Source organism: Eschrichtius robustus, chromosome 2 (genome assembly GCF_028021215.1).
Source record: "Eschrichtius robustus isolate mEscRob2 chromosome 2, mEscRob2.pri, whole genome shotgun sequence".
Lineage (NCBI taxonomy): Eukaryota > Metazoa > Chordata > Mammalia > Artiodactyla > Eschrichtiidae > Eschrichtius > Eschrichtius robustus.
The window spans coordinates 14,299,179-14,323,007 of NC_090825.1; the positions used below are offsets into that span (position 1 = coordinate 14,299,179).

At 44.0% G+C, this 23,829-nt stretch overlaps 1 protein-coding gene across 1 annotated transcript in view; it reads right to left on the reverse strand.

Annotated features, from left to right (window-relative positions):
- Positions 1 to 23,829, reverse strand: part of MYO10 (myosin X) — a 212,473-nt gene that overhangs the window by 144,648 nt on the left and 43,996 nt on the right. The window contains exon 2 of the mRNA XM_068535172.1: positions 20,257 to 20,355. Within this exon, the coding sequence (XP_068391273.1) occupies positions 20,257 to 20,355 (99 nt within the window). The remainder of the gene's footprint in view (positions 1 to 20,256; positions 20,356 to 23,829) is intronic.

Sequence of the window (23,829 nt, forward strand, 5' to 3'; positions counted from 1 at the left end):
TAAGTTTTGTGGTTTTTTTGCTTTTTTTAAAAAGAATTTTACAAAGCAAAATAAAATATATTCTCAGTTAAAGAGCCTAAGAATGGGAATGGACATTGGCAGGGAGAAAGATGAGGAAATGGCCCCATATCGGTAAGCTCAGCCTAATAGCAACTCTGACACCTTCTAGCAAGCACTCTAAAAGCTGCCGAGAGGGGGTGAGGTGGTAAATAATTTACCCTGGGTTTTTCCTGCCATGTAAAATGGCTTTTCACTAAACAGTAGACAGCATAAAAACTTTATTTCTACCCTGGGGTCAATTTTACATTTCTGAACTTGAAGTCTTTCAGGGAGAGGATGAAAAAGTAGCCATTATGTTCTGGCGATTTTTTGTTTCCCCATATGACTTCATACTTTTTAAGAAAAAGTTATACTCAAACCCAGAGGCGGTGGCCCCTTAGGAATCTCACCTCCAGTTGCCTAGCTTCTTTTTGGATTGGAAAGTCAGGTCCCAGGAACTGACAAGCCCCGAAACTGCTTCTGTCTACGCAACAGAGAAGTGACAACAAACGTATCTTTATGAATGATACTTTAAAAATTAGAAATTTGGGTCACATGGTTGTTAGGGTCAAATTGAGATCAAATTGAGTTAGGATTCAAACTGTAGAGAATTATATAAATATCAGTCTTATGCAACACTGCCACACATTATTCTAGTGCTCACAGTAATAATGTGAGATAGTGACCTTTAGAGACGGTTCAGATTTGCAACCTGTGATCATGATTTTTCTTCTATTTGCTGAATTGGGTCCTCTGGGAAGATTATACCAAATAATGTGAACTTAGGGAAAAAATTAGAAGTATCAATTATTATACAAACATGATATTACTGGTTAATTTGGTTGTGGAAATAGAAAAGATTTGCTAATTGTTGGTTAGAATGGATGGATGGACAGAGACAGAGATATAGATGCACTGAACAAGCTCTATAAAAATAAAGTCTACATAACCCACAGACATAGAAAACAGACTTATGGTTACCAAAGGGAGAAGTGGGGGGAAGGATAAACTAGAAGGTTGGGATTAACATAATACACACTACTATATATAAAATAGAGAATCAGGGGCTTCCCTGGTGGCGCAGTGGTTAAGAATCCGCCTGCCAATGCAGGGGACACGGGTTCGAGCCCTGGTCCAGGAAGATTGCACATGTCGCGGAGCAACTAAGCCCGTGCACCACAACTACTGAGCCTGTGCTCTAGAGCCCACGAGCCACAACTACTGAAGCCTGCGTGCCTAGAGTCCGTGCTCTGGAACAAGAGAAGCCACCGCAATGAGAAGCCCGTGCATGGTAACTAAGAATAGCCCCCGCTCTCCGCAACTAGAGAAAGCCCACGCGCAGCAACGAAGACCCAACGCAGCCAAAAATAAATAAATTAAATAAATAAATTTATTAAAAAAAAAAATAGAGAATCAGCAAGGACCTACTATATAGCACAGGGAAATATACTCAGTATTTTGTAATGAGCTATAAGGGAAAAGAATCTGAAAAAGAATGTATACATACACACATATGTATAACTGAATCACATAGCTGTACACCTGAAACTAACACGACACTGTAAATCAACTATACTTCACTTTAAAAAAAGGAGAATAAACAAAGTCTACATATAACTTCAGGCATATTAAAAAGGTAATACAGTTGAGGGTATAGATTTAAAAAGTCACCAGGTAACAAAAAATATAGATTCTAGGTCACACATGATATTTATTTACTGCTGTCCACAAATGACTATGCACACTTAATCATGGATGTACAGAAACAGTCCTTCACTCCGTGCATATGTAAATTAACTCATTCATTAGGGTCTTATTTTCAGTTTTATCCTAAATACATTCATTCAGAAGGCATTACTGGGCAGCAGGTATCAAAAAAAATCAAATCACTTTTTTGCCTCTGGCTTTCAGACACTAATCGAATTTCTTAACGGTTTGTGAATCCCTGCTGTGATTCCAGCTGGCCAACTACTGAACGGTTAACATCACTCCTCAGGTTCTGTTACTCTCCAGGCCTCACCACCCTCAAGCAGAAGACAGGCCCGCAGAACCAAGTGAGGCCTGGACCACATCTGAGAGGCCCTCTTTGCTGCCAGGGCTTCCTGTTTCTCTCTCAGGTGACCTTGATCCAAAGCACTCCGGGCCAAGTCTACTCACACGGAAAATGACAGCCAAAACAAGAGGATCCCCTAAGTCCTTTCCTTCCCCCAATTTCCCGTGTTCAGCAGACACCCAATAAATGCTTGGGTTAAAATGACCTGTGTAAGCCCCCTAGGAATTTCTTCCAGGAATTCCTCCAAAGCCTTTGCCAGGCAGCCATCGAGGAGCTGAAGAACAACAATGGTACCCATAGGGACCAGTGAGGGGAGAACTCGAAATGAAATGGGGATGACTGGAGATGCCACTTAAAGGGAATCTCAAAAATTCATTATAAATAATTCACTATTTAAGTCATTTCTTAAAGTTACATCTTCTCTCTTGAAAAACTGCTACACTTGGACGACGCTGTTGAATGTCGAGCAACCTGCAGTGACCGCTGTCCATCCCTCTGAGGTCAGGATGATGACACAGTCTCACCTGTACAAGGAAATAGTCATGACAATCTCTCACCTGCTCGGACGGTAGAGGCAGGAGGAAATGACCCCTGGCAATCCGAGGTCCAAGACCTATGGCATTACTATTTTTCCGAACAGACAAGAGGCCAACCCTTTTTTCTCAAAGGCTAAGTGAGCCACCCTTCTGCGGGGCAGACCGTCCTGTCCTTGAGGTCCTCAGTGTCAGGACGTCCGTCCCTGTGCCACCAGTGCTCCCATCCAGGCTGAGGTCCATTCTTCCCAGTGAGAGAGAAAAGCTGGTCCACACTACCTAAGGATCCCAGCCTCCTCCTGGCTAGACAACCCACTTCCCAGGCTGTTTCTCTGAACCCCATTCTCTAAGCTTTAATCATCTTTCCATCTTCTCCAATCTATGGGGAAAAAAAGGTGCCCATTTTCACATATGAGACGATAAGTAGGAATAGTACCGACGTCTAAACTTTTTTTTAAAACACTTCTCCTTTTTATATCACTGCTCTGAACAATTATTCTGATTTCAGGCTTACACATCAAAATATCACCTTCAGAAATATTAATATGTGACCCATTATGAACCCTACAAAAAGTGGCTATATATGGCTAGCCATTCTTTTTCTTTTATATTTTTCTTTTCTACTTAGCTTTAAAAAACTATTCCTTTTAAATAAAATGTGGCATAACCATACCATGGAATATTATTCAGCAGTAAAAAGGAATGAAGTATTTGCTATGACACGCATGAACCTTGAAAACATTATGCTAAGTGCAAGATGCCAGCCATAAAAGATTGCATGATTCCACTGAAATGAAATGTCTACAATAGGCAGATAATAGAGACAGAGTAGTTGTAGTTGTTTAGGGCCAGGGGGTTGGGGGGTAACGTGGGGTGGGAAGGTTTAGGGGCAACAGCTAAGGGGTGCAGGGTTTCTTTTCTGGGTAATAAAAATGTTCCAAAATTGTTTGTGGTGTTGGTTAGACAACTCTATAAATATAATAAAAGCCACTGAATTGTATACTCTCAGTGAGTGAATTGTATGGCATGTGAATTATCCATATTCAGCTGTTAAAAGAAAAAAAGTCTATTCTTTTCATTTCAGACCACAGCTCAAACTTCTGAAAGTTATTAACTAATCATAGTCTAGGTGCTAAAATGTGACTACAGCCTCTTTTGCTCTTGTAGCTAAAGTAACATCTGCAAACTGTTTTAAAATCTCCATCAAAGATAGCAATGAGCCAATAATGGATACCTCTGAGTATGACTTTCCTCAAAAGGCAGAAATTATTTTCTCTATGGTATTTACATCATCTTACCATTTCAGAGAATGTCCCAAACGAGGAGCATCCAAAATAAGTATGGGGATTGGGGTGCTGACACCTACTCTCTCTAGTGCTGTCTCCAGTGAATGTTTATGTGACCCGTGGAACTATTTTCTAAGCCAAGTTAAGGTCTTTTGGTGAAGGGGGAAAAAAATAAAGTTCCATAAATGTTTGAAATAAACAATCTTTAAATTTTAAATTTTGCATGCTTTTAAATCAGAAAAAAATAATCGCTAAGGTTGAAAAATCTGCAATTTTCATCTCCCCGGTTTACTGCTGCTCAGAAAAGGAAATTAGGTTATTCGGACAGGATTCGCCCTCCACAAAGGCATGCTGGCAACATTCCCCGGTGGCCTGATCTCTTTTGAGTCCTCTGTTAACAAAAGCTTCCTGAAACTGGGGACAGCATATGCTCTAGCCCATTGTCACAGGAGAGAGGGGTTTCAGCATCACCCAGTAAACATGTCATCAGCTCCCTCAAGAGCAAAAGCAGATGCTCAGAGCAAGCCCACTGTGAACTCTGACAGGGCAGGAAGATGGATGCATTTCAGAGCAGAGGATCATTCCAGAAGACAAAAAGACTTGCTCAGTTCTCAAGGGCTAGCTACTCGCTTACCCTCACTGGAAGACTTAGAAATACTATTAATTATTTCAAAATTATTACAAGAGCCATTTGGAACACCCAAAGAGCAGCTAGATTAATGACGGACTCAAACCTCTGAAATGAAGCCACTGCATTTGGAACTTCTAATACAGGCCATGTGCTGAATTTACAAATGTAATGTTAGAATTTTATGGGAGACTGCACAAGTCTGCTATAAAGGCTTCATCTAGGAAACCCTTTGGGGACATTTTTTCCCTCAAAAATTCATGTGAATAATTAAAACCATCATATTCCACATGGCAGCCCGTAGTGCAGTAATTTAATCTTAAACAAGTTCACTAAGATGTACTGACGCAGATATTTGAAAACAAATATCAAAGAAAGGACTGTTCAAAATGAGTCGTTTCTCAGAGTATTTTAAAAGTATCAACGAATCATTTAAGCAAAGGGAGGGGAAGAAGGGCATTTGATTCTGCAGATGGGCCTCTTTCTTAGGGAGTCTTGCTTAAACTCCTAGGTTCTGATCAGGGCTGGGACTAGGGTGAGGCAGGTGCCCGGGGTGTACAATTCAAGGATGCACCAATCCTGGGGCTCGTGCAAATCAGCTTCAGCACCTGCAATGACCCTGAGTGGTGCTTCTCTACATCTGCACCCTTGGTACCCCACTCGCCTCGCCCTAGTCCTGGCCCCCTCTCTGGTTACCAGTCCAATGTCAGTCCAGGATGGCACAGGCAATGGGAGAAAATAGTATGTTAAACCTAAGAATAATCAAGAGCTTGGGAGTTCTAACAGCAGCTCCTAAACATGAAAATCGCTCTCCTTCCTTCTCCACCTTTGACACCTCACTTAGAAAATGAGGGCGATATAATTGCCTAGCATGGCAAACAGTAAGTTAACAATTTAACTACTCTTCAGTATTAAAAATAAGCATTAAGTGTCCAACTTTACACAGCAACCTCCGAAAGTGTATAAGCACAATCAACTCATTCTTGGAAATACTTCCATGAGTCAACCTTCCTTAGAAATGTGTTGGGACGTAATTAACACAGAACACAGGCTTTTCTTAGTTTTGCTGTGCCTGGGCGTGGCTCTCCACTAACCCAGAAAAAAACACAGTTACAGACTAAGCCACTGACAGGTGTTAGTATTTAAAACTCAGATCACCAGACAGTTGCTGACAGGACACTGTTCGAGAATGAGTCCTTTATGGCTGCAGCAGTTGAAAAAGGTACTTGGACTGCGACCGTCTGTGCTTCTCCAGAACATGCTCTGGGGGGCAGACTGTGGATCAGATGCTTGTATTTAGAACATGGATTTGAAAAGAAAACCCCCACGTACAGCCTGCCAAGCCCTACACGCTGGTCCTCAGAGTGTGCATACCACACCAGCAGCATCAGCGGCACCTGGGAGCTTGTAGAAATGCAAATGGTCAGGCCCCACCTGAGACTCGCTGAACCGGAACCTCTGGGTTGAGGCCCAGGAGCCAGTGGTTTAACAAGCCCCTCCAGGGGATTCTGATGCCTGTTCCATTCTGAGGGCCACTACCCTACAGGTAGGGTTCCTGGTAGCAGGACACATGGGTTTTGCCACTGTCAATCTTTGTCCTCTGGGGGAAGGTATTTCCCCTCATAGGGAAAACAAAATGATGGAGCTTAGCAATGAATCCATCTACTAGCTGGGGGTTCACAGCACAGAATCCTGTGGCTGGCTGCACTGCTTGCAAGTACAGATTCCTGGGCTCACCGCCAGAGAGGCTGTACCACTGGGTCCCGGGCTCACCTCCGGAGAGGCTGTACCACTGGGTCCCGGGCTCACCTCCGGAGAGGCTGTTATCACTGGGTCCCGGGCTCACCTCCGGAGAGGCTGTATCACTGGGTCCCGGGCTCACCTCCGGAGAAGCTGTACCACTGGGTCCCGGGCTCACCTCCGGAGAAGCTGTATCACCACTGGGTCCCGGGCTCACCTCCGGAGAGGCTGTATCACCACTGGGTCCCGGGCTCACCTCCGGAGAGGCTGTACCACTGGGTCCCGGGCTCACCTCCGGAGAGGCTGTACCACTGGGCAGGGTGTAGGGGCCCAAGCACCCCAATTAGTAACCCCTCCAGTGACTCCGATGTGTAGCCAGGACTGGGAACCACTGGAAGGCCCCCTGCAGCACCAAACATCACATCAGAAGTAACTGGGGAAAATGATCCTTCAGATCAGGTTTAGCAATCGTTTTCTGCAGAGGGCCAGATGGTGAACTTGAGGCTTCCTGGCTCCTGACCGCGCCACTGTAGCTTGAACTCAGTCTCAGATAAACCAATGAATGGGCATCGCTGTGTCCAATACAACTTCCTTAAATCCGACCTTCTTATCATTTTCATGTGTCATAAAATATCATTCTTTTGATGTCTCTCCAAACATTTAAAAATGGAAAAACCATTCCTGGCTTGTAAGCTGTATGGAAACAGGCACTGGGCACGGGCCATGGTTTGCCACTGCTGCTTCAGTTCAACACTGGAGTAATTACATCAGCTTTACTGAGTTCAGTCATGCTGTGTTCATGACATATGTAACTTCAATACAAACAGCTGCCTTCACACAAGCTACATGTTACTTTTTAGAAAAACACCAAGGTTTCATTTGCACACAGCGCAGATAGACAGCCTGACGACCCACACAGAGCAGTATACTGAACGTACCTATCACCTTGGAAAGGTCACAGGCCCCCTCCCCGGACACCAGGCCTCCCAAGTGCCTGTGTAGTTTGAATCCTTACCTTAGAAAGGCAGCGCAATCAGTCTGAAATAAAAGCTGGAAGTCGGTCACGCTTTCGCTGCAGGTCTGAGTAACAGACACTCCTTAAGCAGAAGTTAGCAGAAGAGGCAGGCACCCATTGGTTAGAAATAAGCCCCCGTCCTCTCCAGTGTGGGGCAGCTGCTTGCCACTCACCCATCCCTCCTTGGCTCTGCATCTCATCCAGCCCAGGTGGGGCTGTCCAAGCCACAGGGCAAGTGCAGGGCTGGAGGGGTGCAGGAAACAGGCCCCTTACTGCCTTTGCCGTTACATCCCCTGCCCCTCCCCCTCCCCAGGCCTTGCTCTTCACCCCAGGGCTTATCCTTCCTTCAGACCCCAACCACCTCCCTCTTGCCTTGAGGTAGAAACAGATAAGGTTCCCTCAGAAACGAATATAACTTAACTGAATTGTTGGAACACAAAGACCATCATTGACAGCCTCCGTGTGTGGAGCTCAGTGGAGGGATTTCAGGAAACTGCTTTGCCGCTGGGATTTCTCCCAATACAAATGAGAGAAACCTTCACAGTGCCTCACAGCCAGAAGGAGAGGTGCCCAAACACCGGGTTCTGTTCCAGACACAGAGAGGAAAGGAGGCAGGATTGCAGGCATGAGGAAGATGTGGACAATGAAAGAACCAAACCTGTCTGCAGGGTCACAGCATCAGGAAGGACAGGTCCTCCCCGGAGCCCCAGGCCTCACAGGGCAGGGAGCAGCCCAATTTGAAGTAAATAGCAAGTGAGAGGGGGAGAATTTATCTCATGTCACAAAACCCACTGAGTCTGTGGTTCTCCAATTTCACCATGAAAGGCATCATCTGGGAACCTTGTTAAAATACAGACCCCTGAGGGCTTCCCTGGTGGCGCACTGGTTGAGAGTCTGCCTGCCAATGCAGGGGACACGGGTTCGAGCCCTGGTCTGGGAAGATCCCACATGCCATGAAGCAACTGGGCTCGTGAGCCACAACTACTGAGCCTGCGCGTCTGCAGCCTGTGCTCCGCAACAAGAGAGGCCGAGATAGTGAGAGGCCCGCGCACCGCGATGAAGAGTGGCCCCCGCTCGCCGCAACTGGAGAAAGCCCTCGCACAGAAACGAAGACCCAACACAGCCAAAAATAAACAAATAAATTTATAAAAAAAAAAATACAGACCCCTGGACCACCTGCACAGAGACGTCAACTTGGCAGATGGGAAGGAGGACCAAGGAAGCTGCATCTTTCACAAGGGCCCTGATGACTGATTATGAAGCAGCCAGTCGGAGAATCACACACGGACCAACACCGCACAAGTGTTTGGGACGTTCAAACCCAAATGTCCCACTCAAACAGAGTATCCAACTAGAGAGGGTGGGACTAGAGAGGTGGAGATGGAAAGACCAAGAACAGGTCAATTCCCTGGAGAAAGAGGGAGACGGGGTGCACTCCAGGGTCCCTTGGAGACAAGGGCCCAGTAGACAGCTGGATGGACAGAGGGAACTGAATTCACAGAGATACTGTGGGCACTGGAGACATTCCACAGAACCATCTAAGTGTCCAGAAAAGAAGCTATATAAGAAAAAGTGAAGGCCTAGAAATCATGGGTAACATGAGCGTTTTCTAAGGCCAGTATGCAAAAGTTGTGCTTTTTCAACAACTTTTAATGGACTATTTCGATACGATGCTCATTCGGTCTACGAAATAGTTCTGAACTTGACTGCTTATTAAGTGGTACCCAGGAAGCTTTCTAAAAACACACAGGGCCTGAGTCCCAGCTGAGATTCTGATCTCACTGTTTTGGGGCAGGGCCAAGGCTCTTGGATAAAAGCTTCCCAGTGAATTTAATGTGCAGCCAGGGTTGAGAACTAACCCCGGCAGAAGCAGCAGTGTGGAAACGAGACTGTGAACACAAGACGATGAAACATTAAAATTTAAAAAAGGGGGATTTTCGCCGATCCTTCTATTTCCCTGGAGCAATAAAACATAATAAAGGCAAAAAGCCACCACCAAGGAAGAGGAAACTGGGAAGGTGGTACCACCGGTGCAACCTACCGATCTTGAAAAGTAACTTCAAGAGAAAGCACAAAGGTCATGACCAGAAAGGAGACAAGGACACTCAGTCCCAGGGGACCTGAAGAGAGAAAAGAAATGAACTCAGGGAAACAGCCAGGATGGGCAGTCACGGGGCCTGAGAAGGTAAACAGGCAACAACCCCCATCACTGGCTTCACCCTGTCCTACCTCACACTCCTCTGGAGGAAGTAACACGATCAAGTGAAAAGTCGATCAAGTCTGGATGCAAACCCCACCTCTACTAACTCATCACTGACCAAGTGTGGGCTCTTGGACATACTATTTCACAGAAAATCAATCTCTGCGTCAATAAATATGGCTGACCACGCCTTCCTAGGGGAGTTGAGGATTAAATAGGACAGACGGAAGGAATATGCACCAGCATGGTGCCTCGCAGAGAGATGTCACCAGCAAATGGCACTCTCTTCCCTTCACCCATCCTAAACGCCAACCCTCATGAGGAGGACACAGCTTAGAAATGGGGTGCCCCCCTTTCCCACAGCTCCCAGGGAGGTGACCGTGGGAGAATGTGGTTCTCTAGTCTCATCATAGTGGCAGCCTTGGTGGAACTCAACATACAGCTAAAGTTGGAATCAGGCAAGAGAGGACTTTCACACCATCCCAAGTCTTGCATTGCGGGTACCCCAATAGGTCGTCGTAGACAGACTGGGTAACCAACTCCCGGTGCATATCACTGAGTCTTCTGGAAAAACTGGTTCCAAATAACAGGCCTATAACTGAACTTCTGAAATGGGCTGCATCTCAGTCACACCCAACAACTGCCTGAATTTGTTCTAATAAATTGCCTCGGCATTTCCTACTGAAATTGCACACAGCATTCAATGGCACCATGTCTGATTTCCATAGATAATTTTCTGAACTGTTTTTGTTTCCAAAGTCTTCACATACATTTTTCACAAAATGACACTTACAATAAAGGCACAGTAGTTAAGCCTCAAAAAAAAAAAAGAAAAAAAAATTGAGTCTTGATTTAATCAGTTTTCGGCATCACCTCCCCCAGTAGTAAGTTATCACCTGACCTGAGCTTGGTATCCGGCATTAATGTGCTGACTATTTTCAGTATTCATGGGTATCAAGAATGCAAGGTAGTCTCCTGCTTACCTTCAAGTATGAGCAATTTGATTTGCTAAACTAACTACAAAACTGAAAGCAACCATGGGTCCAATGGAACAAAACATCAGCCCTTCTCTTTGTGCCTGGACACTAGCAATGCAGGACCAGGATTCCTGGGGATTGCAGCAAGGGTCTGGGTATACCACAGGCTCCCACAGGCAAAAGTCGGCTGAGCTACCCAGAGCAGAGCCTGGAATCCAGCAGTTGACCGAAGATGGGATGCACAGGCAGGCCAGAGGCAGGCTGGAATCCAAATAAATAGGCAAGCCTAAGGGATGGAAAGAGGAAGCTCATTCAATGGACCCAGGAAGGAAAGAGGAGACCAAAGTCGAGAGATATCCACAAAGGAGAAAGTCAGCAAGTTGGCCCAACCAAGGACAGGAGGCCACAGAAGGTCACGACCCAGGGCAGAAGTCATCTGCTCTCTCCTGCACAATCACTGTGTGTGTGGTCAGCTAGAGGCTCACTGGGGCCAGAAAATACTGTGAACAGAGATCCAACCCCTCCCTCCCATCCACCCGCCCAGCGGGGATGCCAGACAGGGAGGGGCCCAGCTGGTCAGTCCAAAGGCTCTAGGCTTGGTGGGAAGGCAAAAGCCTGTCCTGAAAGCAAGGGTCAGAAATAAGCTGGATTCCCAATCCACTGAAGCTGGATTTACTTAAAGGAGCAGGGAGACAGGCCCCAGAGACAGGGGAATCTTAAGGTCTCTCACCAGTGAATTTTTCAGAGGTGCTGGGAACAGGGCAGGTGAGAGAAGTGATGTGCACGCTTGGCAAGCTAAGGTCAACGACACCTGACACAGCCCACGCTCCTCAGAACACCAATGGATCTTGTCTGGTTTGTCACGGTAAACTGCTTCCTGTTTCAGTGTAGATGTTGAAGTATATAGAATTATCATCTCAGGTTTCAAAATGCCAAACTTTGGAAAAATATTCTGTACCAAACTCAACAGCCACCTACTCCCCCTTGAAAAATGAAAGAATGAAAGGGCAGTTCATATGTTTTGGGAGTCTATCAAGTGAAATAATTCCTTTGAAAAAGAAATTCCCTTTAATTATCTTCAGTGCTCTTTATTTTGCTCGGGTCTTATGGCCTAAGGGTGGTTTAGATAGAAATAACACAGCGAAACTCCCACCAGGACTCTTGTGACAGGAGGCTTTTTCTTCTGTCACTTGTGGTCCGTTCAGACTTGTGATTTCTTTATTAAAACGTTATATGATAACAGTCTCAACGGAGTACCCATCATTCTAATAACTTGCTTGGCTCCGTGCTGACTACAAATGGAGCTTTACCACGCATTCAGCATTTGAGTGCCTTCACGGGCCAGGCTCTGCTTCTAGGAGCTAAGGACATAGCAGTGTGTCCATTCTCAGAGAGCTTGGTGAGGAGACACAGGAAAAAAAAAAAAAAAAATCAAATAATCACACATGATACAATGTCAAGGTAGTGGCCCTCTTGGATGGAGAGGTTGAAAAGGCCTCTGTGAAAAGGTCTTCAACCAGGCATGCATCCCTGAATGAAGGTGGGGAAGGCCAGGCACATCTCTGCAGGACCCAAGTTCTCGAAAGGGAAAGACAAGCCCTCAGTCGGCTAGAGTGACAACCTCTTCCCAAGTTACAGTAAGCAAGTGTCCGCACAGAGCTATGCAGATTTACAAATATGCACATGTTTTTTCCTGGAACTTAGTGCACCAACAATCAGACATTGTTTTTTTCCTATATTCCCAGAGTGAAAATTATTTGACTTTCCATCTTTGAGCTACAAGATGCCAAACCAGATTCTTGGAAGAGATCTAGATAGTCAATCATGTGGCTTTCAGGCCTACAAACAATTTTTTCACTCTAAACCAAGAAAGCTGGACAAACTGCAGTCTACTTGGTCTTTAACGCAAGACAAAGCCCCAGTGGTGTTCAGTCTCTAGAGTACAGACTTCTGACTCTAGGAAACTCCACAGGCTGGTGTTTAATATCCATCTCAGAGACGGGTATTTCCAGGATGAAATAGCAAAATGTGAGAAAAGCACAGGAATTTAAGAGTTTCCCAGCTTAATACAGCTGCATTGTTCTGATGGAAGTGAATTCCAAGAATAACAGATGGACCCATACTGAAGTTAACAAAGGAAATCGCATACATCTGATTTTTTAAAAAATTATCTGCCACTTGTCACCAGCATGTCCCTCTTTCCTCTGGCTTTCTGGATGGCTGTACAGCCACCTTCCTCTTGAGAAGGGCCCTTCACCCACCCACAGGGGCAGCACCATCCAGCCCCATGCACACATCACAAGGTCAGCGCCAAATGCCCATCGGTGGTCAGCAGACCTAAGTCAACATTCAATTCTCCATCCTTGGACTCTTGAGCTAGGTCTACACCACTTCTTTCTTGACAGTGTCTATTCCTTAAGAAGGAAAACAAACCACAGTTTCTAACGCACTTGTATACCTTGAAGTAGCACAAGAAAAGGTATCCAAGAGGAAAGTAGTTTAACAACAAATTGCATAGGGAGTTAGCGCTTAATGGTTACAGAGTTTCTGTTTGGAACGATGAAAAAGTTTTGGAAAGAGTGATGATGGCTGCACACATTATGAATGTAATTAATGCCACTGAATTGTACACTCAAAACATTTAAAATAGTCATTTCTATGTAATTTATATTTACCACAAATAAACACACACACACAAGAAAGCCCAAATTCCAGTTCAAAAAAATAACTTGCATATTTACCCATTCATTTTTCTTTCAACTCAAATTTGGACATTTGTTGAAGTAAGTCAGACAGAGAAAGACAAAAATCATGTGGTATCACTTACATGTGGAATCAAAAAAATGACACAAATGAACTTATTTCCAAAACAGAAATAGACTCACAGACATAGAAAACAAATTTATGGTTACCAAAGGGGAAGGAGGGGAGGAGAGGGATAAATTAGGAGCTTTGGATTAACAAAGTACTGTATATAAAATAGACAACAAGGACCTACTGTATAGCACAGGGAACTATATTCAATATCTTGTAATAACCTATAATGGAAAAGCATCTGAAAAAGAATAGATATTTATACATATGTATAACTGAATCACTTTGCTATATACCTGAAACTAACACAACACTGTCAATTAACTATACTTCCATTCTAAAAATGGTTAAAATTTTAAAAAAATTTTTGGACCTTTGCAGGAGAGATCAATCATAGCAAATATTTTACACACCCATCCAAAAAGTTGAAAACCCCAAAAGGAATACAATGTCATAGCTGTTAACACACAACAGAATTTAATATGGCAGTGGTACCCCAAAATCCAGGGTTGTATACTATTTTAGGGATATGCTTTGCCTCTCAACTGGACTGCAAAAAAACTACTTTGTTAAACTTTACTGTATGCCAAAAATTCTACCTTTAAATCAAAAACATATCGATAAGCTAAAACACACAATTAAAATAGAGGGCAATTAACATACTCTTAGGCATAACCACAGGAAAACTGCCTTTTCAGCTCCCTCATCCTACAGAGATGGCGACTTCCTATGGTTCAACGGAACCCACAGGTTAATTTGGCTGGAAGCACCGACTGCAACACCAGGGTTACCTGACACTTGAGAGGCTACAGGGAGCGAAAATATAATCTGTTTCTTTCCTTTTGAGGAAAAAAATGGGTAAAGTTTCCCCCAAATAAGTGCATTAATATGAGACTGTTTCTCTTTACCAAATAGGAGAAAAAAGATTGAAAAGGGGATAGAATATACTTTTTGGTTTTTTGTTTGTTTGTTTGTTTTAAATTTACTTATTTAATTTATTTATTTCTGGCTGCGTTGGGTCTTCGTTGCTGCGCGCGGGCTTTCTCTAGTTGCGGCGAGCGGGGGCTACTCTTTGTTGCGGTGCACAGGCTTCTCATTGCAGTGGCTTCTCTTGTTGCGGAGCACGGGCTCCAGGCATGCAGGCTTCAGCAGTTGTAGAAAGTGGGCTCAGTAGTTGTGGCACGCAGGCTTCAGTAGTTGTGGCTGGTGGGCTCTAGAGCACAGGCTCAGTAGTTGTGGCACGCGGGCCCAGTTGCTCCGAGGCATGTGGGATCTTCCCGGACCAGGGGTCGAACCCGTGTCCCCTGCATTGGCAGGCGGATTCTTAACCACTGCGGCACCAGGGAAGCCCTACTTTTTGTTTTTTAAACAACATAAAAGCAAGGGAATTATGTGCAGGCCAGTTGACTGCAAAGAATCTGTCCTGTTGTTCAAGAGTTCGGCTCTGAGAGTCACAGTATCCTAATGACACCACTTCTGCATCATTAACGTCGTCCCCCCAAACTCCTTCCCTCCATCTTTGTAAGTTTAGCTGTCTCCCTGCTGGGTTTCCCCCGCCTGCCGCCACCATTCATGGGAGCTGCCTTGGGGGGCCCTACCCGACTTGGGGGGCCATGCCAACTGCTGCTCACTCACTCCGCATCCGCTCACAGAGAAGGAGCTGGCGGGGGAGACCTCTTTACCCCGGCACCTGTCTCTGCCAACAGCTGGCTTCGCCAGTGAAGCCAGGAAGGCGGCTTCTGCGGCTGCTGAAAAGGGCTGGCGTTCCTGGGCTCTCGGGGGCCAGCGTGTGCAGTCAGCTTCCTCTCGGATGACATTCTCAACTCGGTTAAAAGCTCCAGGCTCCACACTTCCCTTGAGAAGTCAGATCTGACCTGTTCCCCCCTCAAGTTGAAATCACTCAGTTCTAGTTGTCTGATTCCTGACACTCAGTGGGGTTGCAGGGTAACATTCGGAGCTCTGAAATGGGAGACATTCTGGGCTGTCCCATGGTCAATTTTCCAGCACTCAACAGGCTTGCGGGAGATTTCTCTGTGACACAGGAGTGGACCCGAATGGGATGTGGAGAGGTCAGAAAGCTGCCACATCCATATGACATTCAAGGGACACAAAAAGACACCAATCAATGGGGGCAAAGTGAAGCGGTAAAAAAAGCAAAGAAAAGCAGCTGGACAGAGCAGAAAGTGTATGAAAAATAACCAAAAATGCAATGAAAAATCACTACACTAACCCATCAAGTTTGACAAAATTGGGCCCACAGTATTAATTCCAACAAGTCAAAGTGAAGGTCAAACCCAAAAGGTTAGGGATGGCTTTAAATGGGAGATGTGATTATAAATAATGAGGGTTATGTTTCCTGTGTGGCCTGAGGAATTCTGACTATCTTGGAGGGTGGGGATGACTTGAAAGAACCAGGCAATCTAACGGCCTTTTTGTGGATTAATAAAATGAGAAGAATAACTTTTAAAACCGAGTCTAATTATACTTAGTGCAAATAAGAGAAGGGCACGTTGGAGGGCATTTACTTGTAGATTGGGACGATTAATTCTCCAGCCAGTAAAATATTTCAGAAGACCCCATAGAGAGACAATGCAAACAGAAAACCCAACAGGATGGTTGCAGAGAGTAAGTGTCTTGATCAAGTTGACTGGGGTAAGTTAAAAAACCACCCCTTAAAATACAATTAGGTAAATTGATATCACTATAAGCTATTTCAGAGCGATCAAATTAGGCTCTTTTCAGGAAAGATAATAAAATCGTTGACTCTCAAAGTGAAAAATCTAATTTAAAACTCATTAGTCAATTCTACAATGTTCCAAAAGGGTGCTTCAGTGATCACCCACGTGCCTGGTGAACGTTTTAGAAAAGACAAACATTCAGTGCCAACTTCCATCCTACCCTTTTCACCAGCGTCGATCTTCTAGCCAAATCTGGACCCTGCAGAACCACAAAAGCATGGTGCTCTGCTACAACTCTGTCCAAGGCTTCATGTGCAAGAAGACAAGTCATTTCTAACTTGCAGAGCACGTGCTGACCTACCCACGTGCTTCCTGCTCCAGAAGCCACAACTATGCATTTTTTCAAAGTGTGTTAGCGTGTCACTCACACTTTTCTTTTCCCATCTGCAAATACTTCACAGCGAGTATAACATAAGTTATGAGTCAAATGGGAATGTTTTGGTCCTCTGCACTCCTGGGACCAACCTAGAGTAGTTTAAATTTTGGCGTGGGATGGAATTTTAGATTAATATAAAACTATCTCCTTGGTGAAAAAAGAACAGCTGAGCAAATGTGCAAAACCCTCAGAGACTGAATGAAATAAGAAAACGGGCCCTTTAGGGCTCTCACCAAAAACGACACCGTATTATCTCCTATCTACCCCCTGTCCCCGTGACCTCGTTTTAGGATTTTAGTTACTTGTGGCTCCGCTTGGTTTCCAACACGAAACAGGATTTTGAAAACTGCTTTTTAATCCACCTGAGCACTATTTCGCTGCAGTTAGCACAACCCCTGGCCATGCTTCAGGTGAAATGATTGCTGGAATTGGGGGTGGGGTGGGGGGAGGGATGGAATGCACACAGAGAAAGGGAAAGCTTCTCAAGGCCTAGGGAAAATTTTCCACCGCTACCTCAAGCTCTTTTCCTTACCTTTGCTTCGTCCGAAACAGTAGCACGGGTGGTACACGGAGGGGATTGAGAGTACTTCCTGCTTTTCACTGTAGTAACTACGACCCTAAGGCAGTTCTCCGCAAGGTCTTATAAACCCTCACAACTCAAACATGGACCAGCAGTGTCCATACCACCAGGTAGCCGGTGAGAAATGCAGACTCTCAGCCCCCAGCCCAGACCTGCCGATCAGAATCTGCACCCGAAACAAGACCCCCAGGTGATTCCTGTACAGTAAACCAAAGGGAAATTCAACTAATAGTTTGGAAGCTGTTCACAGATTCTGAGAGGTCCTATTTTGGTAACATAAAAATTTTACTAGAACTGTTCATAAAGATACAGAAAAATACCCACTTGACAGCTTTTACCCGTTACCATTTGACCTCAAACACTGATATCTTCTTTTTTCTATTGTGGTAAGATGTACACACTGACATAAAAAGGATGACAATGGCAAATTTTAAGTGTACAGTTCAGTGGCATCAAGCACATTCACATTGTTGTGCAACCATCACCATGATGCATCTGCAGAACTTTTTCATCTTCCAAAACTAAAACTCTGGACCCATTAAATAACTCCCCATTCTCCCTTTTTGTAGAAACACCAATATCCTAACCCCCTTTAATAACATACCAAATGGGGCTGAAATGAGCCCATACTTTGAAAAGTTACCACGGGTTTGATCAGGACAAGGTCATGCTCTACATCTCTGACCCTGATTCCTTCAGGAATCTACATCAGATGAACAGCGGGTGTGCCTGTCCTGGGGACCAGAACCAGGTAATGAACTTCTAACCCTTGGTGGCGACGCCTGTATGTTCCACAGGGAATCTGTAATGTCAAGAGAGGAAGAAGTAGGTCAGGAGAGACAGAAACAAAAGTCTTCTGGCCACTGCCAGCTCTTGATCCACGTCTCATCCACGTCTTTCCAACCTGACTCATTCTTGTCACATTTTAAACCCTGTATTTCCTACATGGGTCGCCAAGCTAATTACAGTTGTCATACTTGGCAATGACAGAGCGGACAGTGTAAGACCAAGGATTTGACGACCGATTGAAGACTCGAAGTCAAATTTGGGAGTTGTTTCCATGTTTAAGTATATACTTTTCTGGTTTAGTTCTTTCTAAAGCCACAATCCATAAATACTGTCAAGAGGGAACAGAACTGCTGGCCTGACCAACGCTTTCCATGCCTCACGGAGGGCTGCCCGTTGACCAGCTGGCAATGGTGTCACAGGACACAGACTGCTGACCACGCGACACAGTAAGTAGCACTAAGAGACTGCTAGAATTGCTGCAACGCCTCTGCAGAGCGGAGCAAAGCGAAGCTTGATAGGAACAGAAAGCACCTTCAGAATCTCCAAGACACTCCGTGAAGCAAAATAAGCCAGTAACAGAAAAGGAAAAAGACTGTTATGATTCCACTCATATACGTATCTAAAGGAGTCAAAATCATAGAGACAGAAAGTAGAAAGGTGGTTGCCAAGTGCTGGGGGGAGGTGAGATGGGGAATTAAGCGTTTGCTAGGTACAGAGTCTCAGTATTACAAGATGAAAAAGTTCTAGAGATCTACTGCCTGACAATGCGAAAGGACTTAACACTACTGAACTATACACTTCAACGTGGTTAAGCTGGGAATTTTAACGTTATGTGGTTTTTATCACAATTTTTCTTAAGAGGAAAAAAGGGAAAAAAAGTAAAGTATCTTTGCGATTAAAAAATAAGTCGATAAAAAAGAAAAGAATTCCCCATTAAGTTCTGTCAAGTCAGGTACACGGTTTAAATATTGTTTTCCTTTTTTATTATCATCTTGAGAAGTATGTACAAGGCCTGAAAGAAACTGAATTCTCATCTGGGGAAAGTGAGATGGCAAGAGGGGAGGAGAGAAGGCAAGACAGAAAAATGCTGGCCGGGTCACTTGGTCCTTAGTTTACAGGTCACATCACACTACCCGAGAACCTGATGGGAAAGAGACCAGACTGGGCATCAGTGACTGGGAGACACTGGATTCCTAGTGGTCTCTTTGCTCCCCTCTCCCTGCACCCACCCCCCTCTCTCCATCTGCACATCACAGCTGTATCTTCACCACCAGACAAATACTGAAGCGCCATTCAAGACTCTAGGATGAAAAAGTAACTGAGGAATTGCAAAATAGCCCAGAAACATCACTGCTTATTAAGCCAAGAAATGAGGAATGTACCACCAAGAGGATCATCTCTGCTCAAGGTTTTGATAACCAAGTAGCCCAACAGCCGCAAACTATACAACACTGACCTTGAAGATTTTGTTCTCAACACAACTTGCAAACAAAATTCAGCAACTGAGAGTTTTAAATACTGGCATATGATGTCCTTTTAGTCCTTTATGTCTTAAATTTTAATATGTGTCTCTGTGGGAGGTACCCATTTCTAAAGTTAAAATTCCTTGGGATTAAAGACACACACGACTATATATAAGATAGGTAACCAACAAGGACCTACTGTGTAGCACAGGGAACTCTACTCAATATCTTGTAATAACCTATAATGGAAAAGAATCTGAAAAAAAAAAAAAATTTACATATAACTGAATCACTGTGCTATACACCTGAAACTAACACAACATTGTAAATTAACTATACTTCAATTTAAACAATTTTTAATTGGTTTCCTTACAAAATGGAGAAACTGGGCTCCTTTCACCACTGTCCAAATATAATCAGTGGTCCAGTTTCTGGATTCAGGTATTTGTTTTCAGTGGCATGGCTTTTTACTTGTTTTCCACTAAAGAATAGGGACCCTGGAGCAGTGGTTCCCACACACAGAAGGAGCTTCTTCAGTTGCTTCACAAGGTGCATGAGGAGGCTCAGGTCAGGCGGTTTGGTGCATCCCGTCCTTACAGGGGCCAGGACACTGCCACAGTCTCACTGGCAGGCCAGCAGTTCCAACACTAGGAAAGCGGACGAATTTTAAGGGAAAGTGGTCATGAAACCAACTGGGAAGTACTGATATATTTGAACTTTTTCTCAAACTGCTTGCACCCTATACTTCTGATTCTTCCTGATCCCCAGGAAGGAAACCAGCCAAGTGCAGGGCTCCTCTGTCCAGTACTAGTTAGAACACTTTGATTTCGATTTGGGAGAATTTTTTATTGTGTCTCTCACACACTCGAGGTGTGCATTACACATGCCTTTTGGGATCCTGTTATATCACTGAGAAAAGATGTTTAAGGTATGAGGGGCGACGAGAATGAGCACACGTGCCCTTACGTAGGGCCACCCGAGGAAGCAGAACACGGATGTCACGAAGCTGCAGGGACTCCGCTCACCTGACCATAGTCCGTCCGGAAGACAACGATGCCCTCTGCACAGGAATTTACGGTACTTGGAAAATGCTGGCCATTTTCTCTCAGCCAGACCCGTGTTCCCTGTAAACAAAACAAGCAGGATTTAACTATGAGTTTGGATTGCATTTTGTGGCAAAACACCACTCTTAAAATTACTATGACTACTACATGCCTTAAAAATCACCTTTTGAAAAGCAAACATCTTTCTCAAATAAGCAAGGAATGAATCTTCAAAGAAAGCATCACCCACAGCCTTACACGTGTACAAGTGTGACTGAGACAGAGTCCCACCAGACAGAGAAAGGACAGAGAAAATAGTACTAAAACACAACTGAGGGACTTCCCTCGTGGCGCAGTAGTTAAGAATCCACCTGCCAATGCAGAGGACACGGGTTCGAGCCCTGGTCCGGGAAGATCCCACATGCCGCAGAGCAACTAAGCCCGTGCGCCACAACTACTGAGCCTGCGTGCCTAGAGCCTGTGCTCCACAACAACAGAAGCCACCGCAATGAGAAGCCCGTGCACTGCAACGAAAAGTAGCCCCCGTGTGCAGCAATGAAGACCCAACACAGCCAGAAACAAAATATTAATTAATTAATTAATTAAAATGCAATTGATTTATGTGGATTCTCTCTTCACACACACCCTTTGAGGCAAGCACCATTATCATCCCATTTTACAGATGGAGAAGTGGAGGCCTAGAGGTAAAGAAACTTGCCCAGCATCACACTTCCAGAAACCACAAGTTTAAAAAGGTCACCACACTGCTTCACCCCAAGTCAAGAACTCTTTGGGACCTTCGGGCTCCATCTTCCCGGGTCCAAGCCCCATGCACTTGCCCACTTGGAGGGCATCAGGACACTCCACTGACTTCCTACTTGGACCAAATCCACGTGTCAACTAGACTCTCCAAGAGAGGGATAAGTTTTAGTAAATATCACAACCCAAGCCACTGGTATGAATTTTGGTAGGATTCCACCAGACACCAAATGCACCGCAAAGTTTGCGATGATATCCCAACAGATAACAACTTCCAGATCCTACTGTTTTAACCTGGGGCACAATTTTTTTGGCATTGATTTCATTTCCCTTTTTAATTTCTCCACGGGACAAATAAAATGACAACCATGATACTTAGCTTTTCAATGCTGAACTTCCTCTTTCTTTGATTTCACAACATGAAAACTGTTTGTTTTCAAGGACAAGTGATAAAAAAAAAGTTTGAAGAAATTATTGGGTGTTCACTGGTCAAATTATAAAGAGTTATCTTTATGGGAATTCTTGTACATGGTGATGGGAATGTAAATTGGTGCAGCCACTATGCAAACAGTACGGAGGTTCCTTAAAAAACTAAAAGTTGAACTACCACATGATCCAGCAATTCCACTCCTGGGTACATATCCAGAAAAAACAAAAACGTTAGTTCCAAAAGAAACACTCACCCCAATGTTCACAGCAGCACTATTTACAATAGCCAGACAGGGAAGCAACCCAAGTGCCCATCAACAGATAACTGGATAAAGAAGATGTGTGTGTGTGTGTGTGTGTGTGTGTGTGTGTGTGTGTGTGTGTATGAAAATTACTCAGCCATAAAAAATAATGAAATACTGCCATTTGCAGCAACGTGGATGGACCTAGATAAATTATGCTTAGTGAAGTAAGACAGAGAAAGACAAATACTGTATGATATCACTTATATGTGGAATCTAAAAAAATAATACAAATGAATGTATATGCAAAACAGAAACAGACTCACAGATATAGAAAACAGACTAGTGGTTACCAAAGGGAAAAGGGAGGGAAGAGGGACAAATTAGGGGTATGGGATTAACAAATACAAACTATTATATATAAAATAGATAAGCAACAAGGATATACTCTATAGCACAGGGAATCATATCCATTATCTTACATTATATCCATTAACCTATAATGGAATATAATCTGCAAAACTAGTGAATCACTATGCTATACACCTGCAACGAACACAATATTCTAAATCAACTCTACTTCAATAAAAAAAATACTTAATTATTTTTAAAAAAGAATTACCTTTATGACTTATGTATACCCAATGTGCTGAAATCGCTTTAGTATCTCATTATGTTATTTCTACTCTGCTCAACAATTTCATCAACTCCAACAAAAATGAAACAGTGGAAATTTAATACCAAAATTATCACTTGAAATAGCACATAAACTTCTTTTCTAGAACTTTCAACCTCATCTCATTGATCTGCTTAATTTCTGTTTTGATTTGAAATGTTAAGTGAAATATTCAAAATATCTTGGTTATACATTCAACTTCTAGTTTCAGGGATTACTACCACTCTCAACACAGAGAGAAGCCAGGGGATAAGCAAGATAAAAGTAAACTAACTATACTCATCACTTTATGCTACTTTAAGTTGTGTTACTAAGAGCATAAATAGTAGCTTCCAGTAATGGAGTGCCCATGAGGTGTCACAGTCACATGCTAAGAGCCTCAGTAATACTAATACTAACCTAACCTTTGGTAAGATAGGAATCCCTGCCCCGAAACTGAAGTTCAGAGCTTACGTCCTTACCTAACGTCACACAGCTGGTGACCAAGCCAGGTCTCAAATCTTTCCGATTCCTAATTCCATACTCTTTCCACACATCACACTGTCTCCTTAAAGTAATTCAGAAATAAAAAAAATGCACTAATAGGTCAGTCAACAACTAAAACATAACTACACACAAAGGTCCCTTTAAGTGTTCAGTTATCACACACAACACCTTCTAAAAGGGAAAGTTTAAGATATAAAAATCCAACTTACAAGTTACTCCCTCAGTGCCAATGATGATCCTGCTTGAAATACACCAGCCAGGACCTAAAACGTTTGTTGTCACCACTGTGACTCAGGATCCCTTGTTAAGTCACCCTTGAGTTCAATGAAAGCATTTGGGGTCAGCAAGCTAGACCTTGGGGCTCTGGAAGGAGGGGGACCCAGAGGCAGGGCCACATGTGCATGAGGTTCCACAAGCGTTTCCGCCAAGAAGATCAAGGTGGCTGGAGCCCAAGGTTAAAACGGCACCGGCTCCTGTTTCCCTTACGAGTTCTGCGACTCTCCCAGCATCCCTGCTACAACCCTATACAAGGACCTCCACATGGGTATCCCCTTTCTCTTTACTGTGGGAATTTTAAGTTGTTAACTCCAAACTTCTTCAACCTTCCCTCCGTAGAGGGGTTGAAATCCTCCATGATAAAGATGGAAAACAGCATCAAAAATGAGTATGAAGTGTTTCTCTATAAACCCTGCACTGTCTCATTTAAAGAACACACGTAACACCAACACGGCCGAGTTGCCATGCCTGCACAGGTCACTCACAGACCTCCGATTCCCACTTTGGGCTGAGACACAGGTAACATCCAGAAAGAAGGACACGGCTGTTTGTCAGTCCCGATTTCTTTATTAGCAAACAGCTCCTTTCCAAAAAGGACATTTACTACAGGCATCTCTAAGACTGCTCTTTCAAATATCATTCCACACCAAAACTGCAGTATTTGTAATGTTCTAGAAAGAGACTTCC